This window comes from Phacochoerus africanus, chromosome 2 (assembly GCF_016906955.1).
Source record: "Phacochoerus africanus isolate WHEZ1 chromosome 2, ROS_Pafr_v1, whole genome shotgun sequence".
Taxonomy (NCBI): Eukaryota; Metazoa; Chordata; class Mammalia; order Artiodactyla; family Suidae; genus Phacochoerus; species Phacochoerus africanus.
The window spans coordinates 224,290,384-224,317,741 of NC_062545.1; the positions used below are offsets into that span (position 1 = coordinate 224,290,384).

The 27,358-nt window shown below is 40.6% G+C and overlaps 1 protein-coding gene across 2 annotated transcripts in view; it reads left to right on the top strand.

Moving 5' to 3' along the window:
- The window catches only part of PIP5K1B (phosphatidylinositol-4-phosphate 5-kinase type 1 beta), a 350,208-nt gene that overhangs the window by 131,238 nt on the left and 191,612 nt on the right, over positions 1–27,358 (top strand). For both annotated transcript variants that reach the window (XM_047767738.1, XM_047767739.1), the window contains exon 3: positions 4,128–4,196. In XM_047767738.1, coding sequence (XP_047623694.1) covers positions 4,128–4,196 — 69 coding nt within the window. The remainder of the gene's footprint in view (positions 1–4,127; positions 4,197–27,358) is intronic.

The following is a 27,358-nucleotide window of genomic DNA, read 5'->3' on the forward strand; positions in this document are numbered from 1 at the left end:
TTATTATTATTATTGTCTTTTCTAGGGCTGCACCCGCAGCATACAGAAGTTCCCAGGCTAGGGGTCAAATTGGATCTATAGCTGCTAGCCTACACCACAGCCACAGCAACACAGGATCTGAGCCATGTCTGCGACCTACACCACAGCTCACGGCAACGCTGGATCCTTAACCCACTGAGCGAGGCCGGGGATTGAACCTAAAACCTCATGGTTCCTAGTCAGATTCGTTAACCAGTGAGCCATGACGGGAACTCCCTGTTTTTCTTTTTTTTGAATGTAGCAGTGGTCACTGCAAAATACTTGGGAGAGTATAGCAAAATATTAACATGAAAGCCCAAAACATTCACAATCTCATCATTGGCAGATAATCACCGGTACTTCTGTGAATTTTTTCCCTCCTCCTTTTTATGTGTCTGTAGAAATATATGTGATTATAATGTTTTTAAAAATGTTTTTAGGAGTTCCCGTCGTGGCTCAGTGGTTAACAAATCTGACTAGGAACCATGAGGTTTCGGGTTCAATCCCTGGCCTTGCTCAGTGGGTTAAGGATCCAGTGTTGCTGTGAGCTGTGGTGTAGGTTGCAGATGTGGCTCAGATTCCATGCTGCTTGACTCTGGTGTAGGCTGGCAGCAATAGCTCCGATTTGACCCCTAGCCTGGGAACCTCCATATGCTGCGGGAGCAACCCAAGAAATGGCAAAAAGACCAAAAAAAAAAAAAAAAGTTTTTAATCCACACTTACCCCAGTTTTCATAGTTAAAACTTATGCACCTTAACTGGTGCAGAATATAGCAATTTTGGGAGAAAAACAGTAATTACCACTGTGACCATTTTAATAGCCATTTGCAGTTTACCAGAGCATCTCTAAGCATCTGGTTTGCCTCCCCTACCTGGATGTTCTGGTCAGCAGGTCTGTATGAGTGTTATTAAACATCATCCTGCAGGGAAAAAACTTTGAATCCAGGTGACATCTCATGGCCTCCCTTTAACATTATTATCTGTTTTGTGCTGCCTAAGGAGAATCGTTTATTAAAAATAGATTACGTTTACCTATATCTCTCCTCTTCTTTCCTACTGTCCAGTCAGGAATAATTTACAAAGTAATAAAAAAAAAAAAAGACCACCTCATCTCTGTCCTTCACTCATGCCAATTTGTCAACCCCTCATTAAGGTTGTATTTTCAAGCACCTTCATCATTGCTCTTAAAGGTTTTTGTTTTTAAAAGCTGCAGAGGCTTAGCAGTGAAATTATTGCATTCTTTAGGGAGGTCTTCATTCTATTTGGCTCTATTAAACAGTTGAAGCTTAAAGAAAAGGCTACTCTGTTTTGTTTTTTGTTGTTGTTGTTTCGTCTTTTTAGGGCCACACCCACAGCATGTGGAAATTCTCAGGCTAGGGGTCAAATCGGAGTTGTAGCTGCTGGCCTGTGCCACAGCCATGGCAACTTGGGATCCAAGCCGCATCTGCGACCTACACCACAGCTCACGGCAGTGACAGACCCTTAACCCACTAAGTGAGGCCAGGGATCAAATCGGCATCCTCGTGGATATTAGTCAGGTTTGTTACTGCTGAGCCACAGTGGGAAGGCCAGACAAACCTACCCTTGTTTATTAGTAGTAGTACATAACAAAATTGGAGACACAAGCATATTCTAATAGAAAAATAGAGATCAAATATCAGATTAATCCCTATGTATTCTTAAAGTGATTATGTAATTGGAGCTTTCAAGGGGAATGATAGAGGGATTGGTTTGGTTTTTACCCTGAGCCTGATATTATAAAATCTTGCAGGTATATTCTAATTCCACTCATATATTACTCAAAACTCACCAAAATGAGTTGGATTCGTTAACCACTGAGCCATGCATGACAGGTTTTGTTTTGGCCACTCCTGTGGCACACAGAAGTTTCCAGGTCAGAGATTAAACCCACACCACAGATGTGACCAAAGTCACATCTTTAACCCACTGAGCTACAAGGGAACTCCAAGCACAGGATTTAAATTGTGCTTCAAAGGCTTATGAGAAAGTCAGGGGCTTTCCTCCCCATAGCATATAGAATACTCATCTTTGCAGTTTAAGATATGACCTTTAAATATCATGGCTCCCAGATTCTTAGTTATCCTTGTTTACCATGTAAGAAACTGGCTTTAAAAATCAGATGAATTAGAAGTAAAATGCGGAGTTCCCATTGTGGTGCAGTGGAAATGAATCCGACTAGGAACCATGAGGTTTCAGATTCGATCCCTGGCCTCGCTCAGTGGGTTAAGGATCCAGCGTTTTCGTGAGCTATGGTGTAGGTCGAAGACTCAGCTCGGATCCTGTGTTGCTGTGGCTGTGGCATATGCCGGCAGCTACAGCTCTGATTCGACCGCTAGCCTGGAAACCTCTATATATGCCATGGATGAGGCCCTAGAAAATACAAAAGAACAAAAAAAAAAAAAAAGAAAGAAAAAAAAGACGTAAAATGCAAAAATATTATTATTAAGAGGTGAGAGGAATATGTTTAACCATCTGATACCACCCAATGGTATAAACATCTGATACTTCCCAAATATTTTAGAGAAAAAATATTTTCTCTAAAATCATTTTAAGGAATTACAAAGATAGTCAATAGTTTTAAGTATGAAAAATGTGAAACTTCTCTGTCATAATTATAAAACAAATGAAAAGACAGCAGAATGGAAAATACTAACAATGTGCTTATAAACAGATTAATAACCTTAATACATAAAAATCAATATGGAAACCACTGATATTACTGCTCATAATAGGTAAAAACCAATACCTAAGATATTAAGTACCCGATAGATAAATGGACAAAATAAAAGTCAAAAGAAGAAACTCAAAGAGCCAAAAAAAGATATGCAAACAATGTTAACCTTTGCTAATAATTTTCAAAGATGCAAATTAAAATCAGGAGGTACTTTCTTTCACCTGTTAAATTAGCAAACGTAGTTAAAATGATAATTGTCATTGCTAAGCATGTAATGAAACCAGCTCCTACTCACAGCTGGTAATGTGAATGGTTGTATTCTCCTTGGAAAAAAATTAAGCAATATGTGGTAAGAGCTTTCAATTTTTAGTGACCTAGAGATTCTAGGAAACTAATCCAAGACAACATTGAAGTTGGACAAAGATAGAAGCACAGAATCATTCCTGTTGCGTTATTTGTAGAAGCCAAACCCCTGAACCACCGTAACTATCCTTCAGTGTTGGCATTGTTAGCTAAAATATTAACATAGAATTGTGTTCACACAGTGGTGTCTCTGGCAACTAGAAAAAGTTCTTGTTACAATGTGATTTTTATAGTCAAATGAGAAAGTGTTTATTATATAAATGTTCAGTGAAAAATATTGCAACAAGATGGTATCATAAAATTTGTGATGGAGTTCCCCATGTGACTCAGCAGTTAACGAACCCAACTAGGATCCATGAGGATGAGGGTTCAGTCCCTGGCTTAGCTCAGTGGGTTAAGGATCTGGCATTGCCGTGCGCTGTGGTGTAGGACACAGACATGGCTCGGATCCCGCTTTGCTGTGACTGTGGTGTAGACCTGCAGCTGTAGCTCTGATTCGAGCCCTAGACTGCAAACTTCGGTATGCTGTGGGTAGAATCTTAAAGAAAAAAAAAGTTTTTAACATGAAAGTGCATGAAACAAAAGGTGGAAACAAATATACCAAAATATGAAGAGTGGGGTTGCCCAAGGACAGTAGAATTGAGTGGCTTTTTTTGTTGTTGTTGTTCTGATTCATATTTTTTGGTACTTTCCAGATATTTTTATAGGAAGCGTCTGTAAACAGAAAAGGGCTTTTTTTTAAAGGCTTTGTGGAAAGAAACTTATACACATAGTATGAGCTTGGATTTTCATAGCACCTCTCTTAAAGGATACAGAATAAAATATGCTACCAAAATGATTTATAAGTAAAGCTTTCTTTTGAAAAGATTGAAGAACACAGATTTTTTTGTTTGTTTTAGTATTCTGAGAAATCTCGCTCTTTCTCGGAGACAACAGCCATAACAACAAAAATGTAATTAACCAAAACAGCTTCTCTAGGTGACAATATTATTAGCATATTGTATTTCGGAGTAGAATTTCTAAATTCAATTAGGTACATTTTTCTCTTGTAGATGTCATCTGCTGCTGAAAATGGAGATGCAGCACCTGGGAAACCGAACGAAGAAAAAACCTATAAAAAGGTAAGTGTGTTCTTTTCTTTCTTCAGCTCAGAAAGAGGAATAATTTTATTGCCTAGAATGCTGATATTGCTATAAGCCTTGGCTTCCTCCAAACATTTGTTTCCCACTTCTGTTACAAATGAACACAAAGTTAATGGCTTAAGCAACACAAATTTTCTATCTTACAGTTCTGTAGGTCCCAAGTCTGATATGGGTCTCACTGAGTCAAGATCCAGGTGCCTATGGGGCCGCCTTCCTTTCTGGAAGCTCTAGGGAAGAGTCCATTTCCTTGTCTTTTCCAGCTTCCTTGAGGCTTCCTGCGTTTTCTGTATCATGATTTCCTTCCAACTTCAAAGCCAGTAAAAGCTATTTGAGTCTTTTACTCAGAAACTTTACTCTTTTACTCAGAGACTTTAAAGGATGTTTGTGATTACATTGCCTCTTCTGGATAATCAAGAATAATCCCTTTATTTTATTATTTTATTTTTAGTTTTTGCTTTTTAGGGCTGCCCTGCAGCATATGGAGGTTCCCAGGCTAGGGGTCCAATCAGAGCTACAGCTGCCCACGCCTACACCACAGCATTGCTGGATCTGAGCTGAATCTTCGACCTACACCACAGCTCACGGCAATGCTGGATCCTTAACCCACTGAGCAACGCCAGGGATTGAACACGCAACCTCATGGTTACTAGTCAGATTGGTTTCCTCAGTGCCACAACAGGAACTCCTCATCTCTTTATTTTAAATTCATCTGATTAGCAACCTTAATTTCCTCTCCACCCTTACTCCTTATTATCATATAACACAGCATAGTCATAGATCTGAAGACACAGACATCTTTGGGGTGTGTATTTTTCTGCCCACCATAGTTGCTCTGATATAAAACATTGTCAGAGGTTAGTTCTTTGAAAACCCTTTTTACTCCTAAGAAGAAGGCCCTTATGTGTGTGCAGTGTTCTGTGTCCACTGAAGAGAATCTTTCAATTGACTTGAGTACTTGCCACCAAAATTTTAAAAATAATTTACCTTTAAAAATATTGTTAGGAGTTTCCTGTTGTAGCTCAGTGGAAATGAATCTGACTAGTAACCATGAGGACTCAGGTTCGATCCCTGGCCTTGCTCAGTGGGTTGGGGATCTGGCATTGCCATGATCTGTGGTGTAGGTCACAGATGCAACTTGGATCTGGTATTGCTGTGGCTATGGTGAGGGCCAGCTCTGATTGGGCCCCTAGCCTGGGAACCTCCATATGCTGTGGGTGCAGCCCTAAAAATATATATATATATATATATTTTTTTTTTAACAGGAAATATTATCTTACCTCTTTCTAAGCCGTTCATATTCTATGTCTTCAGCCCACTTCACAAAGACCTCTTTTCAGACTTCCCAGTATCTTCCCTGACCACCCTTTGATTTCGATACATTCTTGGCTCCTAGCAACCAAGCTGATGTTCAGAAGCATTAATGAGTAATATATGTTCCCAGGCACAACTGCTCCTGACTTTAAATTGACTTGACAGTTTAGCTTTTAAAAGCCTTTACCCTCCTTCTCTCTTGGGAGTAGGAAGTTTGTGTATTGAAGGTTTATTATATCTTAACATTTCCTTTTGCCTTTTATACTCGTTAATGGATAACTAGTGAGGTTTTGTCATAAAGTACATGAGCCATGTGATCTACCCACATATTCAGGTCATGGAGCTAACACGATGTATTTCTTGTTCCATTTTCATGTGGAATAATATGCCCTTTGCTACCCAGCCAAACCTAGAAGTATAGACAGGAAGGTTGCCATCCAAAGTGATGATGTGGTTGGAGAGGAGTTGGGTGAAGATTCAGGAGCTCACAAAGGTCCTGTGAGAGCTCAGAAAACTCATGAATATGGACAGAGGCAACAGTGCATTATTATTTATTTTTAGACACAGGTGGAAAACCAAATCCTATCTCATTTACCCAAGACTCTTCGTAAATTCAAACATGAGACCAACACAGAGATGGTCAAACTCCCAACCTATTATGACTTTTAATCAGTTTCAGGGCGTTTTCTCAGTCAGCATCAAGATGCACTGCAATTTTTTTTCTCATTAAAAATTTAATTGGGGACCCATGTTGAAATGATAATAAATTCTGGATATATTGAGATTAAATATATCATCAAAATTGGAGTTCCCTTGTGGCGCTTCAGGTTAAGGATCTGGTATTGTCTCTGCAGTGGCTTAGGTTGCTGCTGTGGCCCAGGTTTGATCCCTGGCCCAGGAACTTTCACGCCATGGATGTGGCCAAAACGAAAAAAGAACATGTATATATATTTATATATAATTTTGCTTGCTTCAGTTCACTTTTTTATTTTTAAATTTTGTCAAAGTATAGTTGATTTACAGTGTTGTGTTCATTTCTCCTGTACAAAGTGATTCAGTTATACGTATATATTCTCTTTCATATTCTTTTCCATTATCACAGGATATTGAATATAGTTCCCTGTGCACTGCAATTCTTGACTGAGTTCTGATTTACAGAAGCTCTGTAGTGATGCAAAAGTAATAAAAAAATAATGTGACCATGTGATCTTGGAGTTTGCTAAGTGGGTCTTGCCCAAGAATTAGTTAAGTAGGTTTTTAATAATATTATAGGTATGATTCTATGATTGCTACTTCTAAGAGGCTATCTGACTCAGCAGTGTTGGGAAGGTTATAAAAAAAATCAGATTCTGATATAGCAAATAATTCTAATAAGAGAAGATGGAGTAACTTAAGAGGACAAAAAAATCAATGATTTTTTAAAATGCGTAATGGCATAGGGACCTTTTTGATGATCTCTGTTTTTAAAAGGAAGATTAGTAGTGAAAGAGGAGGTAGCCTCTCTGTAAGAAAAGCACCACAGAGGCAACGCAGTGCCTGGAATTATAGCTCTCAATAAATATGGTGTTGATATGCAAAGCAGGAAGAAGGGATCTCTTAGAGAAAGTGTTGCTTTGCTAACAGCTAACAGCTCAGCTGAACTACTCAATTTAATTCCTCTCCATTAAGCAACAGTTCTTTAAGCTGGAGGTGTTAATGGCGGAGTTAGGAGAGGGGATGATAAAGAGTTCCATCAGCTACAGCAAATGTGTTTGTCTCTAGGCCCAGTTGAACCATTTCGCAGATGAAAGAACTTGCAGCTACAGTAGGGAAACCACTGAGTATGAGCTTTGTAAAATCAGGAGAAGGGAAGACTTATCAAAAGGCAGGAGATAAAGTGAAGTAAGTCAGAAAGAGAAAGATAAACACGATATGGTATCACTTATATGTGGAACTAAAATATGGCACAAATGAACCTACCTACAAAACAAAAACACACTCACAGACATAGAGAATAGACTTATGGTTGCCAAGGGGGCGGGAGAGAGTAGGATGGACATGGAATTTGTGGTTGGCAGATGCAAACTATTACATGTAGAATGGGTAAGCAGTGAGGTCCTTAAAGTACAGCACAGGGAACTATATCCAGTCTCTTGGGATAGAAGACACTGGAAGATGGTGTGAGAAAAAGAATATACACATATGTATGACTCAGTTACCATGCTGTACAGAAATTGACACAACATTGTAAATCAACTATAATTGAAAAAAAAGGCAAGAGATAAGCAAAAATCATCCCTATTTTCAAACATGAGAGAAAGGTACCTTCTGGAAACCAGACGTGAGACAGTTCCTCAGCAGAATTTGAGCATGTGTGAGTAAATATATGGCTGTGTACATTTGGAGAAGAAGCGCATGTCTTTCACAAACCTGCAGAGGTCCGTAAAGAGTTTGTCACATAAACTACATTTCCTATGATGAAAGATTTTAATTGCAGATAAGGAGAATTCTCAAGTTTAATGAATCTTGATTTAAAGGTACCTAGAACATTCTTGTGGCATCCTTTCAGACACGGTGGAGAAGTACGGATTAGATGTTATAATTAATGGACGTGTACCTGGTTGGACTGGTATTTCCAAAGAATAGCAATTTTTCTCCTTTTTCACTTAGTCTCTACTAACATAATGCATGAGTTGACCCTGTGTAGCTTCATATTTTTTACGCTTGACCTTCAAAAAGACATAAAATTTATACTTTGCAAACGTGCAAATGACAGGAAACAGGGAATGCTAACAGACTAGATGGGTGTCATCAAGGCCACCATGAATTTCATTAACTATTGTCCCTTTTACAGATAGCCTAAAATTAAATTTCTTCCCCAGCCTGGAAGCCCTGACCTTGGGGTATGCTCCTTTTTAATAAGGACTTGATGACCCATTGGATTTTGCCTGTGACTGAAGCCAGTCCAGGTTAAGAACACCCTGGTCTAGGGTGCTAGGCGTGGGAAAAATTTCAAAGGAGTTTATGAGAAACTTCCAGTTGAATGGGAGAGCCAAGACATGAAAACAGTTTTAGAATACAGTAGTCTATAATACAGGGCTCAGAAGAGGAGAAATCAGTATGGGTTGGAGTTAATGGGTAGGTTTAGGCTTTCTGTATCAAGATTCATTGGGCAGCTGCCAGCAACACTCAGCATCAGGAGAGCGATGACCGATGACGTCCGCGTGTTGTTAGGGAACATTCAGAGTTCATGGAACAATGTTATGCTCTCTGAGTCTCAATTATTTGCATGTGATTATTTAGGCTGGCTGCTTTTTGTTCTGCCGGTTGACCATTTCCCTAATCCACTATCAGTTTTTGACAAGCCCAGAAGAAACACTAAAATCAGCTGGGGAGGTTAATATCTTTTACTAATGGCTGAAATAAGAATTTTTTGTTTTTCAGCTGCTTGAAAACAAACATGTTGCCCATTAAATAGGCATTAGGGCTGCCTGGCTTTGTTACAGAGTGTAGTACTTCTGTTCTCAGTTCATGTATTGGGTGTCTTCTGCAAGAGTTGTAAATGCAAAAGCCTCCAGGGGCTAGGCAGGTAACCAGGGTGTGAAACAAGCAGGGGGAAGATGGTAAACAGGAGAGTACACACCATGTTTAAAAGGGGCAGGTGGCCCTCAGTGCCAGCTGATAGAGCTCTGCATGAGTGCTCACCCAGGTTTGCCAGATAACTGATTTTTCAAGAACCAAAAATGTGTATTCTGATAGGAAGCCTCCCAATTGTTCAAGACTGGCAACTGATTCAAAATACTTCAAAAATACACTCTGAAAGAAAGTCTGTACACAGTGGAAGATGATGAAGACTCTGGCCCCCTCCCCATATGAGTCTCCCTTTCAAAACTTTCATGGTGGAGCAGAATTTTGTAGTTGGTTTTTGGGCAAGAGTGTGCCGTCTCCCCAGGTGCTGGCCTCCTGAATAAAGCAATTCTGTTCCTATTCAAACAACAACAACAAAAACCCAAAACCCCAAAGCCAAAAAAGCAAAACACTCTGGAAAATCAACACACTATGGCAATCACATCTGGCCCCCATGGGATGGCCAGTTTGCAGCCTCTGCACTGTTGGGATAGAAAAGTGAGATAGGAGAGGAAGATGCAAAAGAAATGCATGTTTGGACTAGTCCCTGCTTACTATATCCATACAGCTTATTTAAGAGGAAAAAATAGATAAGAGGCTTACATGATAACATTAAATAACAACTTGAATTGGTATTAAGTGTCAAGACAAGGGGCATTTCACTTAATCCTCTAAGAGCAAGTCCTAGCAAGCCCAAAGCTCATTACAGGCTTCTGCGGAAAAGTCCTTTTCTTGGGTTTGTTCGTTAGCAGAACATTTTCCTGGGATTAAAATTTCATAGATGTCTCATTGCTTTTTGTCATGGCAGAAAATCACACTCCTTAGGTGACTGTACATTGATCCACCCACACCTTTGTCTCAGTGATGGGGAATCCGGTGGCCACAGGCACAGAATCAGGGATGAATGTGACTCATTGGAGGGACAAGAGAGTCTGGCCTAGAAAAAGCTAAGTGTCATTCTTTGGGGAGAGCAGAGGCATTTTTGCAAGTATGAGCCAGCTCTAAGTGACAGCTAGCATGGATTGCTGGTTGGAGGAGTTAGGATTTCATGTTCTGAGCCAGAACTGCCCATTAGAACCCTGGGCAATAATGGAAATGTTCTATTATCTGTACTAACACAGCAGCTACAAGCTGTGTGTGGCTGTTGGGCATTTGAAATGGGGCCCCTGTGTTTGAGGAAAGAATTTTTAATTTTAATTTTAGTTAAATTTAAATAAGCATGTGTGGCCAGTGGCTACCATGTTGGACAGCACAGCTCTAGGTGGTGAGGTACCACTGATTTAGAGATGAGTGACATGATGAAATGACAGTGCAAATCACAATCAAAGCTGACCTAGATGTTTCCAATTAGAGTAACTACTAGAAATTTTCTGCCATTAGTGGAACTAGAGAAGTTTGAAGAGATGGTTCTTAACAAGGTGATAAGGATGGAAGGAATGAGAAAGAAGGACATCAACTCACTTTAAGAATGGTTTAAAAAAAGGGGGGGGTTCCCTGTGACTCAGCAAGTTAAGGATCCAGTGTTGTCACTTCTATGGCTCGGGTTGCTGCTGTGGCACAGGTTTGATTCCTGGCCCAGGAACTTCTGCATGCTGCTGGCAAGGCCAAAAAAAAAAAAAAAAATTGAATGGTTTAAATTTGGGTAAAATGTTGATGCCAGAAGTCTTGAGTTTTCTCTATTTTGTATGTGAAGAAATTGCCCACCTCTCCTCCCCCTACCCTTCCAAAACCAACATGTAAGCATGGTTCAGTGGTTTATGCCAAGTCACCTAGCAGTTCTTGGTCAGGAAAATAGTGTAAAGCTCCAGCCACATCATGTGCTAATATTGTGACTTATCCATCAGAATCAGTGTTTCCCAGTCAGCTGGCATAGGAAGTTGTTGTGTTTTATTTTTCTCCATTCTGGTTTATTATAGGATACTGAATATAGTTCTCTGTGCTATACAATAGGACCTTGTTGTTTCTCCATTCTATATATAATAGTTTGCATCCACTAGTCCCAAACTCGACAATCCATCTTTCCCCCATCTTTTGTCCCCCTTGGCAACCTAAGGTTTGTTCTCTATGTCCCTAAGTCTGTTTCTGTTTCATAGTTAAGTTCCTTTGTGTCATATTTTAGATTCCGCATATAAGTAATATCATGATACTTGTTTCTCTTGCTGACTTAATTCACTTAGTATGAGTGTTGCAAATAGCATTATTTTATTCTTTTTTATGGCTGAGTAATATTCCATTATATATATATCCCACATCTTTTTCCATTCATCTGTTGATGGACATTTAAGTTGTTTGCATGTCTTGGCTGTTGTGAATAGAGCTGCTACAAACACAGGAGTGCACAGATCTTTTTGAATTACACTTTTGTGGTGATATATGCCCCAAATCCAGTGGGATTGCTGGCTCATATGGCAATTCTGTTTTTCTGGTTTTTTGAGGAACCGCTGTATTATTTTCCATAATGGCTGCACCAATTTCCATTAGGTGTGGAAAGTTTTTAATCCTGCCATTTGCTTTTCTTCCTCTTTCGCCTCTCCATCCAAAGGTTGTCATTCCAGGCCTGTCACATCTCCCTCCTCTACTCCTTTCATCCTAGGCCTGCTCACAAGTCCTCATTAGGACTTGTTTTGATGACTTCCACAGGCTTCCATAGGTCTGGAGGGCCTATCTTTGGCACCAACACAAGTTCAAATGTGCCCTGAATCTCACTGACCAATTTCCACCATGGTGGACATGCCTGATGACGGCACTCCAAGTGCCCTAGTAGGAAACTGACCTCTGTGGATACAAACAGGGTCCTTGACCCCAGTTCCCCAGTTTTTTTCCATTTTGTTTTGTTTTTAAGATGTAGATTGTTGGAGTTCCCATTGTGGCTCAGCCATTAACGAACCCAACCAGTATCCATGAGGACATAGGTTCGATCCCTGACCTTGCTCAGTGGGTTAAGGATCCAGCGTTGCCGTGAGCTATGGTGAAGGTCGTAGACATGGCTCAGATCTGGCGTTGCTGTGGCTGTGGCGTGGGCTGGCGGCTACAGCTCTGATTCAACCTCTAGCCTGGGAACCTCCTTATGCTGCGAGTACAGCCCTAAAGAAAGAAGTGGATTGTCAGAGTTCCCATTGTGGCACAGTGGAAACAAATCCAACTAGGAAATATGAGGTTGCAGGTTCGGTCACTGGCCTTGCTCAGTGGATTAAGGATCTGGCGTTGCCATGAGCTGTGGTGTGCATCACAGATGCGGCTCAGATCCTGCTTTACTGTGGATGTGATGTACGCTGGCAGCTGTAGCTCCAATTTGACCCCTAGCCTGGGAACCACCATATGCCTTGAGTGCACTGGCCCTAAAAAGCAAAAAAAAAAAAAAAAAAAAAGATATAGATTGTCATGTAAACCCATTCTCTCAGCCAGTATCCCTGCCCAGTGGAGGAAGGCAGTGATGAGGTGGGAGGTACAAAGCCTGCTTCTTAACCACATGGCAGGGAAAGATATCCTTTATGACTTTTTAAACATGAGTAAAGTAATGACTCAGAGCTGCTTTGCACTAGGAGGAAGGATTTATTTAAATGCACGCTCTTTTTTAAAACCTCTCTGGTGAGATTCACAGGCAGCTGTCAACATCGACTGCCTCTGGGGAGAACCAGGTGGTAGGAATCTTGAGTTGAAGGAAGCTTTTTTGTATATATATATATTATTTAATTTTGAACCATAGGAATGATGTGCCTATTCAAAAACCAAATAAATAACATCTTAAGGTGGGAAAAAGGGGGTTGGCATATGTCCCAAGCCCTGACTGCTCTTTCTTGCCTTCAAACTCTAGAATGCCACCACTTCCAAAAATAAGACCCTTGCTTTCTGCTCTGATGGTACCACACTCTGTAGCTTAACAGACACATTGCATTGAGTAGCCTACACTGATCTGAGGCAGAGTGGTTCTTTGGCATTCCAAGTGTTATTCCTACTTTACCTTAATCCAAATCACCCTAACCCTCACCCAGTGCCCAGAGAGCATTTGGCAACGTCTGGTGACCTTTTGGTTGTCACAATGAGGGGGCTGGTGCTAGGAAGCAGATGCCGGCAGTGTTGCACCCCACAATGCCCGGGGCAGAGCCCTCAAAAAAGAATTCTCAAAATGTTAGTAGTGACAGGGTTTTTAAGCCAAACCAAGCCTTTAAGGGGCCAGTAAGTATGAGTCCAACTCAAATACTAGATGTACAATCTTAGCCATTTTCCGTAATTGATCTGAATCTTAATTTTTCTCGTGGATGAAATATAATGAATACCTGCCTTGACCGGCTCCCAACGCTGTGAGGATCAAATGATTTGACAAATGTGAAGACATCCTGGAATAAATAGAATGCTAGCGAGTGAAGGCACTGTTGTATTAGCAAGAGCAGGAACCCTCAGCCTCTGATTTCCAATTAGATTAGTTTTGTTACAACTGAGCATGGCAGCCAATGTGACTGCCTGCCCCAGAGCTGGGCTCCTAGTGAGAGCTGTCTCTTAGCATCCAGGAGCTGGCTCTGGCCTGGCCTGGGCATTAGAGAGTAGGTGGAGAGTGCTGGAACAAATATTCTTTCCTTCTCTGCAGGCTTTGGAAGGAAGAGAGAAAGATGTGCTTCTAATGGTGAGCTGCCTTTGTGCTTTTAAAATTAAGCAGCAAGGAGATGATCTGCACCAGAGTGGGGGGTTTTAAATAATCTCGCTCCGTTTAGAAGCATGTAGAATCATATACCATTGCCATCCCCTCCTTTTTTGTACAGATTTTCCCTCCAGATCCCTCGGCTTCTATAGAGGATCAGCGGTGCTCTCTTCCTCGAAAAGGCCTAAAGCAAGTGATTTCAAATCTGCCTTGATGACCTTTAAGCAAGAGGTGGCAGATAATTAAGTAAAAACCACCAGCAGCTTTTAAATAGGTAGAGAAGGAGTTTCCATCATGGCTTAGCAGTTAACGAATCTGACTAGCATCCATGGGGACACAGGTTCGATCCCTAGCCTTACTCAATAGGTTAAGGATCTTGTGTTGCTGTAAGCTGTGGTATAGATCGCAGACGCGGTTCACATCCTGCATTGCTGTGGCTATGGCATAAACTGGCAGCTGCAGCTATGATTTGACCCCTAGCCTGGGAACCTCCGTATGCTACGGGTGTGGGCCTAAAAAGCAAAAATCAATCAATCAGTAAATAAATAAATAGGTAGAGAAGCCAACTCCACACTCCCTTGGGGTGTTTCTCTGAACTGGTCATTTTTGTTGTTGTTGTTGTTAGTTTTTTTTTTTTTTTTTTTGTCTTTTCAGGGCCACGCCCTCGGCATATGGAGGTTCCCAGGCTAGGGGTCCAATCAGAGCTGTAGCTGCCAGCCTGCACCACAGCCACAGCAACTTGGGATCTGAGGCACATCTGCGACCTATACCATAGCTCACAGCAATGCTGGACATGTAACCCACTGAGCAAGGCCAGGGATGGACCCTCGTCCTCATGGATGCTAGTTGGGTTCGCTAAGTGCTGAACCACATGGGAACTCCTGAACTGGCCATTTTGAAGTGACCTCTTTTAGCATTCACTTTGGAAGGAACATCTGTGCGCTAAGCCACCCAGGTTTGCTGCACTTCTGCACCCTGGTTGGCCATGGAAAGTCCCAAAACCCTGACATTCTACATCCCAGATTTGCTGTCCAGCTTCCTTCAGGGGCAGCAAGAACCATTGCATTGTTGCATTTGGTGTTCATGGCGGGCTGGGAGGCTGGGTTTCCCAGTGCTTCTGCAGCCGCTTGTGCCATCTGAGCTGAAGGTCCTAGTCTCAGGGCACAAAGATGCTTTTGTTTTGAAGTCAAAAGGAATAATACCTGCAGGTGATCTGTACACCTCCCTGCACAGCTTGGCCAAATGGCTTCTGATCCGGTCAGCCGGCACCTGTCCCAATGTTTACGGCTTGGCCATTGTTATCACTGTTGTCCCACTACCCTTACCTGGATACTTAACAGGATTTTGTAAAGATAGGTCTTAAGACATTGCATACGATCATAGAAATTTAAAATTCTGGATTCCAAAAAAGACAACAGGCCGTGTATGAGGTTCAAGCTTATGTCTACTTAGGAGACGTTCACAGGACATATAGTGTGGGCTTACTCAGGACTTTTGATGTATTATTTAGTTAGAGTCATTGATTGCTGGAAGAATCTTCTTTATCAAATACCACTGGGCCCACTCCAGCCAGAAACTTATTAATTCAGCAAATTAAAGTGTAATTATTACCAATTGGAAGCATTTTAAAGCTCTGCTACTCACAAGAGCTAACATTTATTAATTCCTGAGCACGTACCAGCCACCATTCTATGCACTTTAGTGTTGTTAACTCATTCACTTTCAAAACAACCTTTGGGGTAATACTGTTACTTCCATTTTACACATGAGAAAACTGAGGTACAGAGAGTTAGGTAACCTGCCCCAGGGCACACAGCAAGTCAGTGGCAGAATAAGGCTGGGATTTGAACCCTGTCTGCCTCTCTCTAGGGTCTGTCAGACCCTAACCAGTATACTCTCCTCTGAACACTGTGGTGCCTGTGATATTAAAATGGAAAATTCTCAATTATCCAGTAGAATAATGGGGGCCAGTGGCGCAGATAAATCCAGACATCTCTGGAACAGGGCAAATGCACAAAACTCAACAGTTTTAATTACGATTTCCCTAATTCGGTGATTGACAAGCCATCCTTCCTCCTCCACAGTGTCTCACCTCTGAAGATAGATCTGAACTGTAGCCTCAAGAATGCTTTTCTCTAGAAAGAGTGTAGCAATTTTGAAATGAAAGACAAATCGATCCTTTGGGCACTGTGCCGAACCCTGGAAAGAAAATGACAAAGTCATAACTGCAAAAATTACTCTTAACCCCAGACTGCACATTGACCAGAAGGGATGACATCTACTTGGAGGGGATAACATATTCTGAACTGTCAAATTAGGGCACATTTTAAAAGCTGTTTGGTAGACTGTCACAGGAGGAGTAATAACCAGTAATCTGCTTAAGAGCTAAAAAGATCTGATAAAGAAAGCACTGGGTCAGAGGGTGACCATTTTAGAAGTTCTTTTCCCCCATGGGAATCAAGTTCCCCCAAATGGCTCGTCTGTTTTGCAAGTTCAGTTCACTGAAACTTTTTTACACCACGAGAGGAACATGAGGAGTTCACCCTCTGCCTGGAAGCCCTCCCCCCTGAGACACACAGCATATCACTAGGCAGAGGTGACAGACTGGGAGGTTGTGGTCTCTGGGGACTGTAAGATTCTCCGTCCTCCTGAATCTATTTTGATTGACTCCTGATGCATATATACCCTCAGACCCCCAAAGATGTAAATGGGGTTCAATTATAAGGAATATAAGGAATTAAAAGGAATAGGGTTCAGTCATGGGGTCTGATTTCCCAGTGGAAAAGAGATGAGCTCCTCTCTCTTTTCTGCTGGTGCCTCATCCAAGACATACCATTGTCAGCTTTGCATTATGGATCGGGGACATTTGGTTAGTGAGAACAGCGCTGAAATGTAGGTTTTCTAGGGGACATTCTAATTCTCCTGAGCTAAGTTTTCACATGGTGGTTTTGTCATTTTAAAGTGTGGTCAGGGAGTTCCCATCCTGGCTCAGTGGTTAATGAGCCCCACTAGTATCCATGAGGACGTGGGTTTGATCCCTGGCCTTGCTCAGTGGGTTAAGGATCCGGCGTTGCTGTGAGCTGTGGTGTAGCTCGCAGACGTGGCTCGGATCTGGCATTGCTGTGCCTGTGGTGTAGGCTGGCAGCTGTGGCTCTGAGAAACCCTGGGTTGCAGCCCTAAAAAGCAAAATAAATAAAGTATGGTCAGTGTCTGGGCTATAAGATATACATTTGATTGTGTATCTGTGTGTTCACTCATTTATTCAGTTGATGAATATTTATTTAGCTTGGCACTAAACTAGGCCTTGGAAGCAGGGCAGAGGCCAAGACAATTATAATTCTGGCTCTAAACATGCTTTCATTTTTGTGATAGTGATGGACCAGAAGAAGTAACCATAATAAAATTGTTACTACCTTTAAAAGTATTATGAAGATAAAAAACACAGGCAGGGCCTCTACCTTTAGATGAGGTATTCAGAAGAGCCTAGGGAGGTGACACAGGGCTGGGTCACAAATTTGGGAAAGAAGTAGCTGACAGAAGAGTGGAAGCGAGATCATTCTTGATAGAACAGTATGTCCTGAGCCCTGGAGGCAGGAAGGAGCAGGGTGCATTCAAGGAGCTGATGGAGAGGCCAGCGTGATGGGGAGGGTACTGAGCATGGAAGAGAGAGGCCGAGTGGAGTGAGAGCAGAGGCTTTCAACTAGGGCTGGCTTGTCCCCAAGGGTCATTAGACAATGCTATCACAACTAGGGCGAAGGTGCTATTGGCATCTAGCAGCTGGAGCCCAGGAATGTTGCTACACATCCTACAATGCACGGGGCAGTCCTCTCCAAAACAACTGTCCAGCCCCAAACATCAGTAGTGCTAATGCGAGAAACCCTGGGTTAGAGAAATAGGCAGTGGCCTAAGCTAGGGTGGCAGGCTAGGAGGAGGAAGAGAGAAAGGAAAGAAGTTCAAGGTGTGTTTCAGAGTTAGGACCAGTTCATGGCTGCATGTGGGAGTGAGGGCATGATAGGAATGACTGATTATCCTGGGATTCTAACTTGAGCACCCAGGTGGATGTTGTGACCATTTATTCAGATGGAAAGGAAAGGTGTGGGGAAAGGTTGGTGAGAGAAAATCAGTCCCCAGTTTGAACCTGTTAGTATAGGGGAGTCAGTGAACCATTGAAGGGGAAAATCAAGTAGACAGTTGGAAGTATGAATCTGGGACTCAGGGGAGAGGTCTGGGCTTCTGCTTTACCTCATCATGCTGTAGATTCATAGGAACTGGTGAGATAGATGGAAGAGAGGCCCCAGAACTGAAGAACACCCACATTTTTTTCCATTATAGCTTATCATAGAACGTTGAGTATAGTTCCCTGTGCTCTACAGTAGGACCTTGTTGTTTATCCATCCTGTATAGAATAGCTTCCATCTGCCAGCACCAACCTCCCACTCATCCTTCCTCCAACGCCTCCCCCCCCCTTTGGCAACCACGAAGTCTATTCTCTATGTCCATCAGGCTCTTTGTTTCATAGATAGGTAGGTTCATTTGTGTCATGTTTTAGCTTCCACATACAAGTGGTATTATATGGTATTTGTCTTTCTCTTTTTGACTTCACTTTTTAATTTTTAAAAAATATTTTTATTTTTCTATTACAGTTGATTTACAATGTTCTGTCGATTTCTGCTGCACAGCAAAGTGACCCAGTTACACATATATCTGACTTACTTCACTTAATATGAGACTCTCTAGTTGCATCCATGTTGCTGCAAATGGCGTAATTTTGTTCTTTTTTATGGCTGAGTAGTATTCCTGTGTGTGTGTGTGTGTGTGTGTGTGTGTGTGTGTGTGTGTGTGTGTGTGTGTTACATCTTCTTTATCCATTCATCTATTGATGGACATTTATGTTGTTTCCATGTCTTGACTATTGTGAATAGTGTTACCTTCTAACACCTTCCTCCAGAGAATTATATTCCTGAGATAAACAAAGCTGGCCATGTCATACCCTTAAAATCTTCCATTGGCCTTCTGTTACCTAAAGAGAAGACTCATACTCCACAGCAAGCCTATAAATCCTTTATAGTTCACCCCACTGGGCGTGTCTTAACTCAACCCCCACCATTACCTTCAATGCATACCTGACTTCAGCCCCACTGAATGTGTCCATCCCTGTTGCTCTTTGCCTATGCTGATCACAATAGAATGTCCTTATTCCAGAAACAACTCTCTCAAGGCCCTTCCCCATGCTCCCAGGCAGTGACTATTAGTCACTGCTTCCCAGGCCTCCTGCAGCACCCTGCACTTAACTCTGTTATATCACGGATGACTTTGTTTTGTAGTAATTGTTTGCAGTTGTGTCCTGTCAAGGGCACCATGAGCAGCTGGAAGCAAGGACCTTGCCTAATCATCTTGACATCCATAGGGCCCCACAACAGTGCCTAGAACATAGCGTTCAAGAGATGTATCACTTTTTTCTTAATTCTGAAATTGTTATAGACTTTCCGGAGAGATATGTTCTTGAGCCTACAGTTCCGGATCTGCAATTAGAGGTGAGATCCCTTGGGGGGAGGGGGGTGGAGACGAAGGAGATGGAATTTGGGCTTTGACTGTTCAGATTGTAGAATAAACAATTTGAAAGAACTCAGATCACTTCTGGCCATTTCTGGTCAAAGGTGATGGTGATTATCTGTATCACAGGTCACTGAATGGATGTTTGAAAGTTGGCTCTTCATGACAGCATTTTCAAGTCCCCTTGTCTGTGATCTGCAGACTGTTTATGATCGGCTGCTTATGGGAGAACTTCAGCAATGAATTTTAAATGACATTCTTTTCCCAGCCCTGTCACATAAAGGTTCTGTTCTTTCCAGATGTTGGCCCAATTAAAGGCTGCCCTAGAGAGATGCCAGTAATTGTCAGGGGGGGAATCAGGATTTGGGGTTGGCTGGCAGCCTATTTTTCTCACCCAGGAGCATAGAAAACACCTTTTTTTTGGTAACATAAAAGAAACAAGATCAACGATCTTTCAGGTTTGCTATTTCAAAGGAAGAGAGAGGGAATAAAAACAGTTTTAAAGTAGCATATCCCTCACACAATTGTGGAGGGGTGCAGACTTTCAGTCTGCACTCAGAACCCAATGACTGGCAGTGATGAGAGCACCCGCCCTAGCTCATCCTTCGTCACCAGCAGCAGGTGAGAAGGGGGCATGGCTGGGGTGGTCAGGCTGACTGCCATTTATGAACTCAGCCTCATGCAAGACAGTAAATATCAGAGCCCAGCAGCATCACAGGATAGTTTGAGTGTTAGATCTGAGAATGTATGAGAAAGCTCTTGGAACGTGGTAGTTGGCTCTATACATATGAAATCTCCACTATTGTTGCTGGTAGTTGGCTCTATACATATGAAATCTCCACTATTGTTGCTGGATGTCCACTCATCCCCAATGGATCTTAAGTCCCGTGAGATCAAGGACTTGGCAGACCAGTAAAACTTAGTACTTAGTGAAGGAACATATACTGCTTCCATCTTCTCCAAACTAGGACACTGCTCACATTTGGAATTTCAAGTAGGTTGGGACCTCGTCCTCTCTTGATGGTGGTTCCTAATCTGACAGTCTGGTTTCATAAAGTAGTGGAGTTCTGTGGCAAAAGGAAATCTAACTTCTGTCCATTACAGAAACTTTTGGGAGAAAAAAAAATACGAACAGAAAGGGAAAATGTTTTCTTTGATTTCCGTCATTTAAAAAAAAAAAAGTTTGGAGTTGCCATCGGGGCGCAGTGGTTAACAAATCCCATTAGGAACCTTGAGGTTGCAGGTTTGATCCCTGGCCTCGCTCAGTGGGTTAAGGATCCGGCATTGCTATGAGCTGTGGTGTAGGTCACAGACATGGCTCAGATACCGTGTGGCTGTGGCTCTGCCGTAGGCCAGTGACTACAGCTCCAATTCGACCCCTAGCCTGGGAACCTCCATATGCTGCGGGAGTGGCCCAAGAAAAGCCCAAAAAAAAAAAAAAAGGTTGATGTTTTCTATTGTAGCTTTACCATCTCCCAGTGTCTGAAATAGTTTGAAGAAACTATTGGGTTCCAAGAGCCCTTTCTCCCCATCTGTATCTGCCTTTATGTGTTCTAGCTGCTCATTCTGGGCCAGTAGAATTCTCTTGGGGAGATGAAATGTCATTCTCTCTGAGGACACAGAATGCAGTAGAATGGGATGCATATGTGTCATTGAAGACAGCAGGAGGGGGGGAAGACAGCTGGGCAGGGAAAATCCAGCTTTGTGTTACATGCATTTTTAAGAAAATCAAGGAAAAACTAAGCAGCACAATCAACACAGTCCTTCCCCAAGATTATTTCCTTATTTTTAACTTAATTATTTTAAACTTGAAGACAAATCTCTTCCACTATTCCCTTTTCCCATATGTCCTATGGAGTATTTACTTTGTATATAACTATAATGTTACACATTTTGTAAAAAAAAACAAAAAAAGCTTTGCCTGTAGGATAGGTGAAGATGCCATAATTTTCATTTTAATTTGCATTTATTTTTATCACAAGTAAGTTTGACTGTTTTTTTTTCGGGTGATTTTTATTGACTTTGAAGATTATCTGTTTTTAGAGCTACTTTTATCTGTCAGAGGCTTGAATTTTTGTGGCAAATGTTTTTCTGGCTTTAAATTAGTCTTTTAATTTTATTTAATTTTTTTACCCAAGATTTTATAAAATCAGATTTTTTTAATATTTCCTTTAAAGCTTTTGTCTTTGCTTTCGATTCTTTTCTTTCTTTCTTTTTTTTTTTTGTCTTTTGTGTTTTGTCTTTTTAGGGGCACACCTGCAGCATATGGAGGTTCCCAGGCTAGGCATCCAGTCGGAGCTGTTGCTGCCGGCCTACACAACAGCCACAGCAGTGCCAGATCTGAGCGTCATCTGCAGCCTTCACCACAGCTATAGCAACACTGGATCCTTAACCCACTGAGTGAGGCCAGGGATCAAGCCTACATCCTCATGGATGTTAGATTCGTTTCTGCTGAGCTATGACGGGAACTCTTCAGTTCTTATTTTTGTGCTAGTTAATTGCCTTATTTTATGTTATTTTATTTTTTTGGCCACCCTTGCAGCAATGATTCCCTGGCCAGGGATCAGATCCAAGTCACAGTTGTGACCTATGCTGCTTCTGTGGCAACTGGGGATCCTTTAATCCACTGTGCAGTCACAGATTGAACCTGCATCCTGGCACTGCAGAGACACCGCCAATCCTGTTGTGCCACAGCAAGAACTCCTTAATGCCTTATTTTAATTACATTATTCATAATGCAAGACTTCCCATGTTATTTTTAATTTTAAAAAATTTCATGATGTTTTTGTGTTTACTCTTTATTTTTTATTTTTTTAATTACTCAATAAATTTTAACACATTTACTGTTGTACAACGATCATCACAACCAAATTTTACAGCATTTCTATCCCAAACCCCCAGTGCATTCCTCCATCCCCCAACCTGTCTCATTTGGAAACCATACGTTTTTCAAAGTCTGTGAGTCAGTATCTGTTCTGCAAAGATGTTCATTGTGTCCTTTTTTTAGATTCCACATGTCAGCGATAGCATTTGATGTTGATGTCTCACCGTCTGACTGACCTCACTTAGCATGATAATTTCTAGGTCCATCCATGTTGCTGCAAATGCCAGTATTGCGTTCGTTTTAATGGCTGTGTAATATTCCATTGTGTATATGCACCACCTCTTCTTGATCCACTCCTCTGTCAATGGACATTTAAGTTGTTTCTATGTCTTGGCTATTGCATAGAGTGCTGCAATGAACACTGGAGTACATATATCTTTTCTCTGGATAGATGCCCAGGAGTAGGATTGCTGGATCCAATGGTAGTTCTATTTTTAGTTTTCTGAGGAATCTCCATACTGTTTTCCACAGTGGTTGCACCAATTTACAATCCCACCAACAGTGTAATAGGGTTCCTTTTTCTCCACACCCTCTCCAGCACTTACTGTTTGTAGACTTTTGGATGATGGCCATTCTGGCCAGTGTAAGTGGTATCTCATAGTGGCTTTGATTTGCATTTCTCTAATAGTGAGTGATGTTGAACATCTTTTCATGTGTTTTTTGGCTATCTGTATGTCTTCTTTGGAGAATTGTCTGTTTAGATCTTCTGCCCATTTTTTGATGGGATTGTTTGCTTTTTTGGTATGGAGCTGCAGAAGGTGTTTATAAATTTCAGATATTAATCCCTTGTCAATTGATTCACTTGCAAAGTTTTTCTCCCATTCTGTGGGTTGTCTTTTCATTTTGTTTAGGGTTTCCTTTGCTGTGCAGAAACTTTGAAGTTTAATGAAGTCCCATTTGTTTATTTTTGTTTTTATTGTTATTACTCTAGAAAGTGGATCTGAGATGTTCCTGTGGTTTATGTCGGAGAGTGTTTGGCCTATGTTTTCCTCTAAGAGCTTTATAGTATCTGGTCTTATATTTAGGTCCTCAATCCATTTTGAGTTTATTTTTGTGCATGGTGTTAGGAAGTGTTGTAATTTCATTCTTTTCCATGTGGCTGCCCAGTTTTCCCAGCACCACTTATTGAAGGGGCTGTCTTTTCTCCATTGTATATTTTTGTCTTCTTTGTCATAGATTAGTTGGCTGTAGGTGCATGGGTTTAATTCTGGGCTTTCTATCCTGTTCTACTGATCTATATTTCTGTCTTTGTGCTAGTACTGTATAGTTTTGATGACCAGCTTTGTAGTATAGTCTGAAGTCAGGGAGCTTGATTCTTAGAGCTCCATTTTTCTCTCTTAGGATTCTTTGGCTATTCTGGGTCTTTTGTGCTTCCAAACAAACTTTAAAATATTTTGTTCAAGTTCTGTGAAAAATGTTCTTGGTAATTTGATAGGGATTGCTTTTAATCTGTAGATTGCCTTGGGTAGTATAGTCATTTTGATAATGTTAACTCTTCCAACCCAAGAGCATGGTGTGTCTTTCCACCTGTTTGTGTCGTCTTTGACTTCTTTCATCAGCATCTTATAGTTTTCAGAGTACAGGTCTTTTGTCTCTTTAGATAGGTTTATTCCTAAGTACTTTATTCTTTTTGATGTGAAGGTAAATGGGATTGTTTCACTAATTTTTCTTTCTGATCTTTGTTTGTTATAGTATATAGAAATGCCCTTGATTTCTGTGTATTAATTTTGTATCCTGCGATTTTGCCAAATTCATGGATGAGCTCTAACAGCTTTCTGGTGGAGTCTTTAGGATTCTCTAGGTATAGTATCATGTCATCTGCGAATAGTGATAGTTTTACTTCTTCCTGTCCAATTTGGATTCCTTTTATTTCCTTTTCTTCTCTGATTGCCGTGGCTGGGACTTCCAAAACTATGTTGAATATTGTATTTATTCTTTAATTGAACTTTTGAATTATAAGTTCACTTCCTCTAAAAAGATTTATATTATGATTTTTGTTGAAATTATATTAAATTCATTAATGAATTTAGGGAGAAGTAACATTTTTATTCTTCCCTTCTAAGAATGAAATGTCTATATATTTATTGTCTTTTAGGCTCCTCGAGAAATTTTTATTCAAAGATTTTGTACCTATTTTGGTTAAATATACTTAGGAATAACTTAATGTGGGATTTTTGTTGTTACTCTTTTGGGATTTTTTTTTTTTTTTCCTGTGGCGAAAGGATTCTTTTTTTTTCCATTGCATTTTCTAGCTGGAAATATATAAGATCTTATTGGTGTGAGTTTATTTTATAAACTGCTGACTTGATCTTTTAAAACTATCAAAGAAACATTGTAATAAAAGGACAACCTGGTCTTGTTCATTATGTCAAAGGGCAAATGGCTCTTGCCCTGTTTCTTGGAGTGCATTCTTTGCCACACACATTATTAGTAGATAATGTAAATACAAATCCCTTGGTCAAATATGCTTGGGAAGTGTCGCTCTAGTGCTTCCAGTAGTACAGTGTTGTCACTTAGCTCAAGAATTGTTTTCTTTGTTAACAAAGTTTCTTCCTGACTGTAGCTTTACTAAAAGTTCTTTTTAAACCTTAGTCAGATATTGACATTTTTATAAAATTGATTTGAGTAGACTGTGGAAAGGCAGTCATTAGAAAAACACTTCTCTTTTTGAGATCCTCTAAGTACTTGAAAATATTAAAGCCATGTTTTTCATAAAATATTATTTAATTTAGTTCTGGTGCCAGTCCAGATGGGCAGGGTAATTGTGTTATTTCCTTATAGTTTGGGACAGTTTTTAGAATTTTTTCCTATAGGCCTGTCAATCTTTACCCCATACTAGAGTAAGCTGTGTGGGAATTATCCTAAGATTTAACGTCTTCCCAAACTGTTCTGAGGGTAGGTAAGTTGTTTAAATCATTCTCAGAAATTGCATTTTGGAGAAAAAAATGGGAAGGGTGACTTTTTTTCTGCCTGAAATTCTGTTTATTCATCTCAGTTTTATTTCTGAGTATAATTTTACCTTATATTTGGGCTCTGTTTCTTGATTTATAAATTGGAGATGAGGATGACAACTAAATACCTTTTAATAAAGTTGCTTAGTTTTTTAAAATTTTTATTGGAGTACAGTTGATTTACAATGTTGTGTTAGTTTCAGGTGTACAGCTATGCATATACATATATCTGTCTTTTTCAGATTCTTTCCCCCTGCATGTTATTATAAGATATTGAGTATAGTTCCCTGTGCTATACAGTAGGTTCTTGTTGGTTACCTATTGGTAGATGTTAATCCAAACTCCCAATTTATTTATTTTTATATTAGTATTTTATTTTTTATTCTTTTTTGTAGTTAATTTAGAATGTTCCATCAATTTCTGCTGTACAGCAAAGTGACCTAGTTATACATATATATACCTTATTTTTCTCATCTTCCATCTTGTTCCATCACAAGTGATTGGATATCGTTCCCTGTGCTATACAGCAGAACCTCATTGCTTGTCCACTCCAAATGCAATAATTTGCACCTACTATCCCCAGACTCTCTGTATATCCCACTCCCTCCCCCTCCCCCTTGGCAACCACAAGTCTGTTCTCCATGTCCATGAGTTTGTAAAATGCCTAATTTATTTTAGTGTTGTTTTTTGGTTGGTTTTGATTCTATGATCACCCCCTTCAGTAATTTCTTTATTAAGGGCATGCAGGATGCTATAGAAAAGTGAAGGAGGAGGAGGTAAAAGGTTGGGGAGAGGTTACATATTTTTCCTTAGCTGTGTTAAGAGAGTCCATGCTGGTTTTCCTTTGGTGCAAAGGTAATAATACCTTGCATATTTTCCCACCCTTTCTTAAATACCCTGTGGATTAGAAACTTAAATGACTCTTACGGTTTAAAAAGATTAATCCTCTTTGGGAAAAAGTAGAGATTTTTTTCCCCCCTTTTCCATGGCTGAAGGAAAATAAGTAACCAGAAAATTATTGAAAGTCTGTCATGAGACTTACAGGACAATCTTATAAGAAAATAAATGGAAGTGTGTCTAAACTTAAAGTGTGTATAAAGCATGGCACTCCAACCTGACACCACTTGCTCTTTAAACCTACGAGAATCTTGACAGAACCAGAGTCTTTAGATGTAGGATTCGTCTCATGGAAAGAAAAGGGAGAAAGGCCAGAGTGCTATATTCCTATTGGTCCATGCTTGGTCATCTCTAGCCCACAGAGTTCCTGTAAAGACCATCACCCATTTCAACGGCCATATGGATATTCATCCATGTCAAACCTATCACTCATCTATTCATTCATTCATTCATTCATTCAACAAACAGTCGTTTAGGGTCTGTTTAGAGGCCGCTTATAGTTTTTGATCTGTGGCCCCTTCCTCCATCTTCAAAGCCAGCAATGACAGTTGAGTCCTTTTCACATCTCACTCACCACCCTCTCTTTTGTGTCTTTTTTCACTTTTATGGACTCATATTACCACACTGAGCCCATCTGGATAATTCAGGACCTCTCCCTATCTCTGATTCAACTGATTAGCATCCTTGATTGCATCTGAAACTTGTAGGGTAACATTATGCCTTCCAAGGTGACTTACTCAGGTTTTATAAGTTCTAGGGATTAATACTTGGGTGTATTTTGGGGTCTGCCTTAATGTAATTTCAGTGTCCTCCTTGGTATACCTAGAGCAGTTTGTCATCCCTTTTTCATATCCCATTAGTCTCTTTAGGACTCTCAGTAGACCTCGGTGGAGGTCCTGAGGTGTGGAGACTATCTCCTGTCTGCCTTTCTTTCTCTTCCTCTCTCCCCGCCCCCTTTTCTATTTAACTCCCTCCTTCAAATCAGTAAGCATAATAAATTAATCTCCAGGACCTAAATCTTTCTGTAATAAATTTTACAAGGTGGAGGCATGAAACTGATGTTATTCCATATGACTAGAAAGCAAATATGGCTTCTGTTACTACTGGGACATGAAACGGTCTTTGAACACAGCTTTGGAAATCAAAGATAGTACAGATGGTGTCCTTCATTTCCTGCAGTGTTACGCATCTCCCACAGTACCATTCTCCATGTGATTTCTTTGCTGTTTACAGAAGCAAGTCGTGTTTATGAAGCATGTCTGGAAGAAGGAAATTACATATGGAAAATCTTGCCATGGGGTAT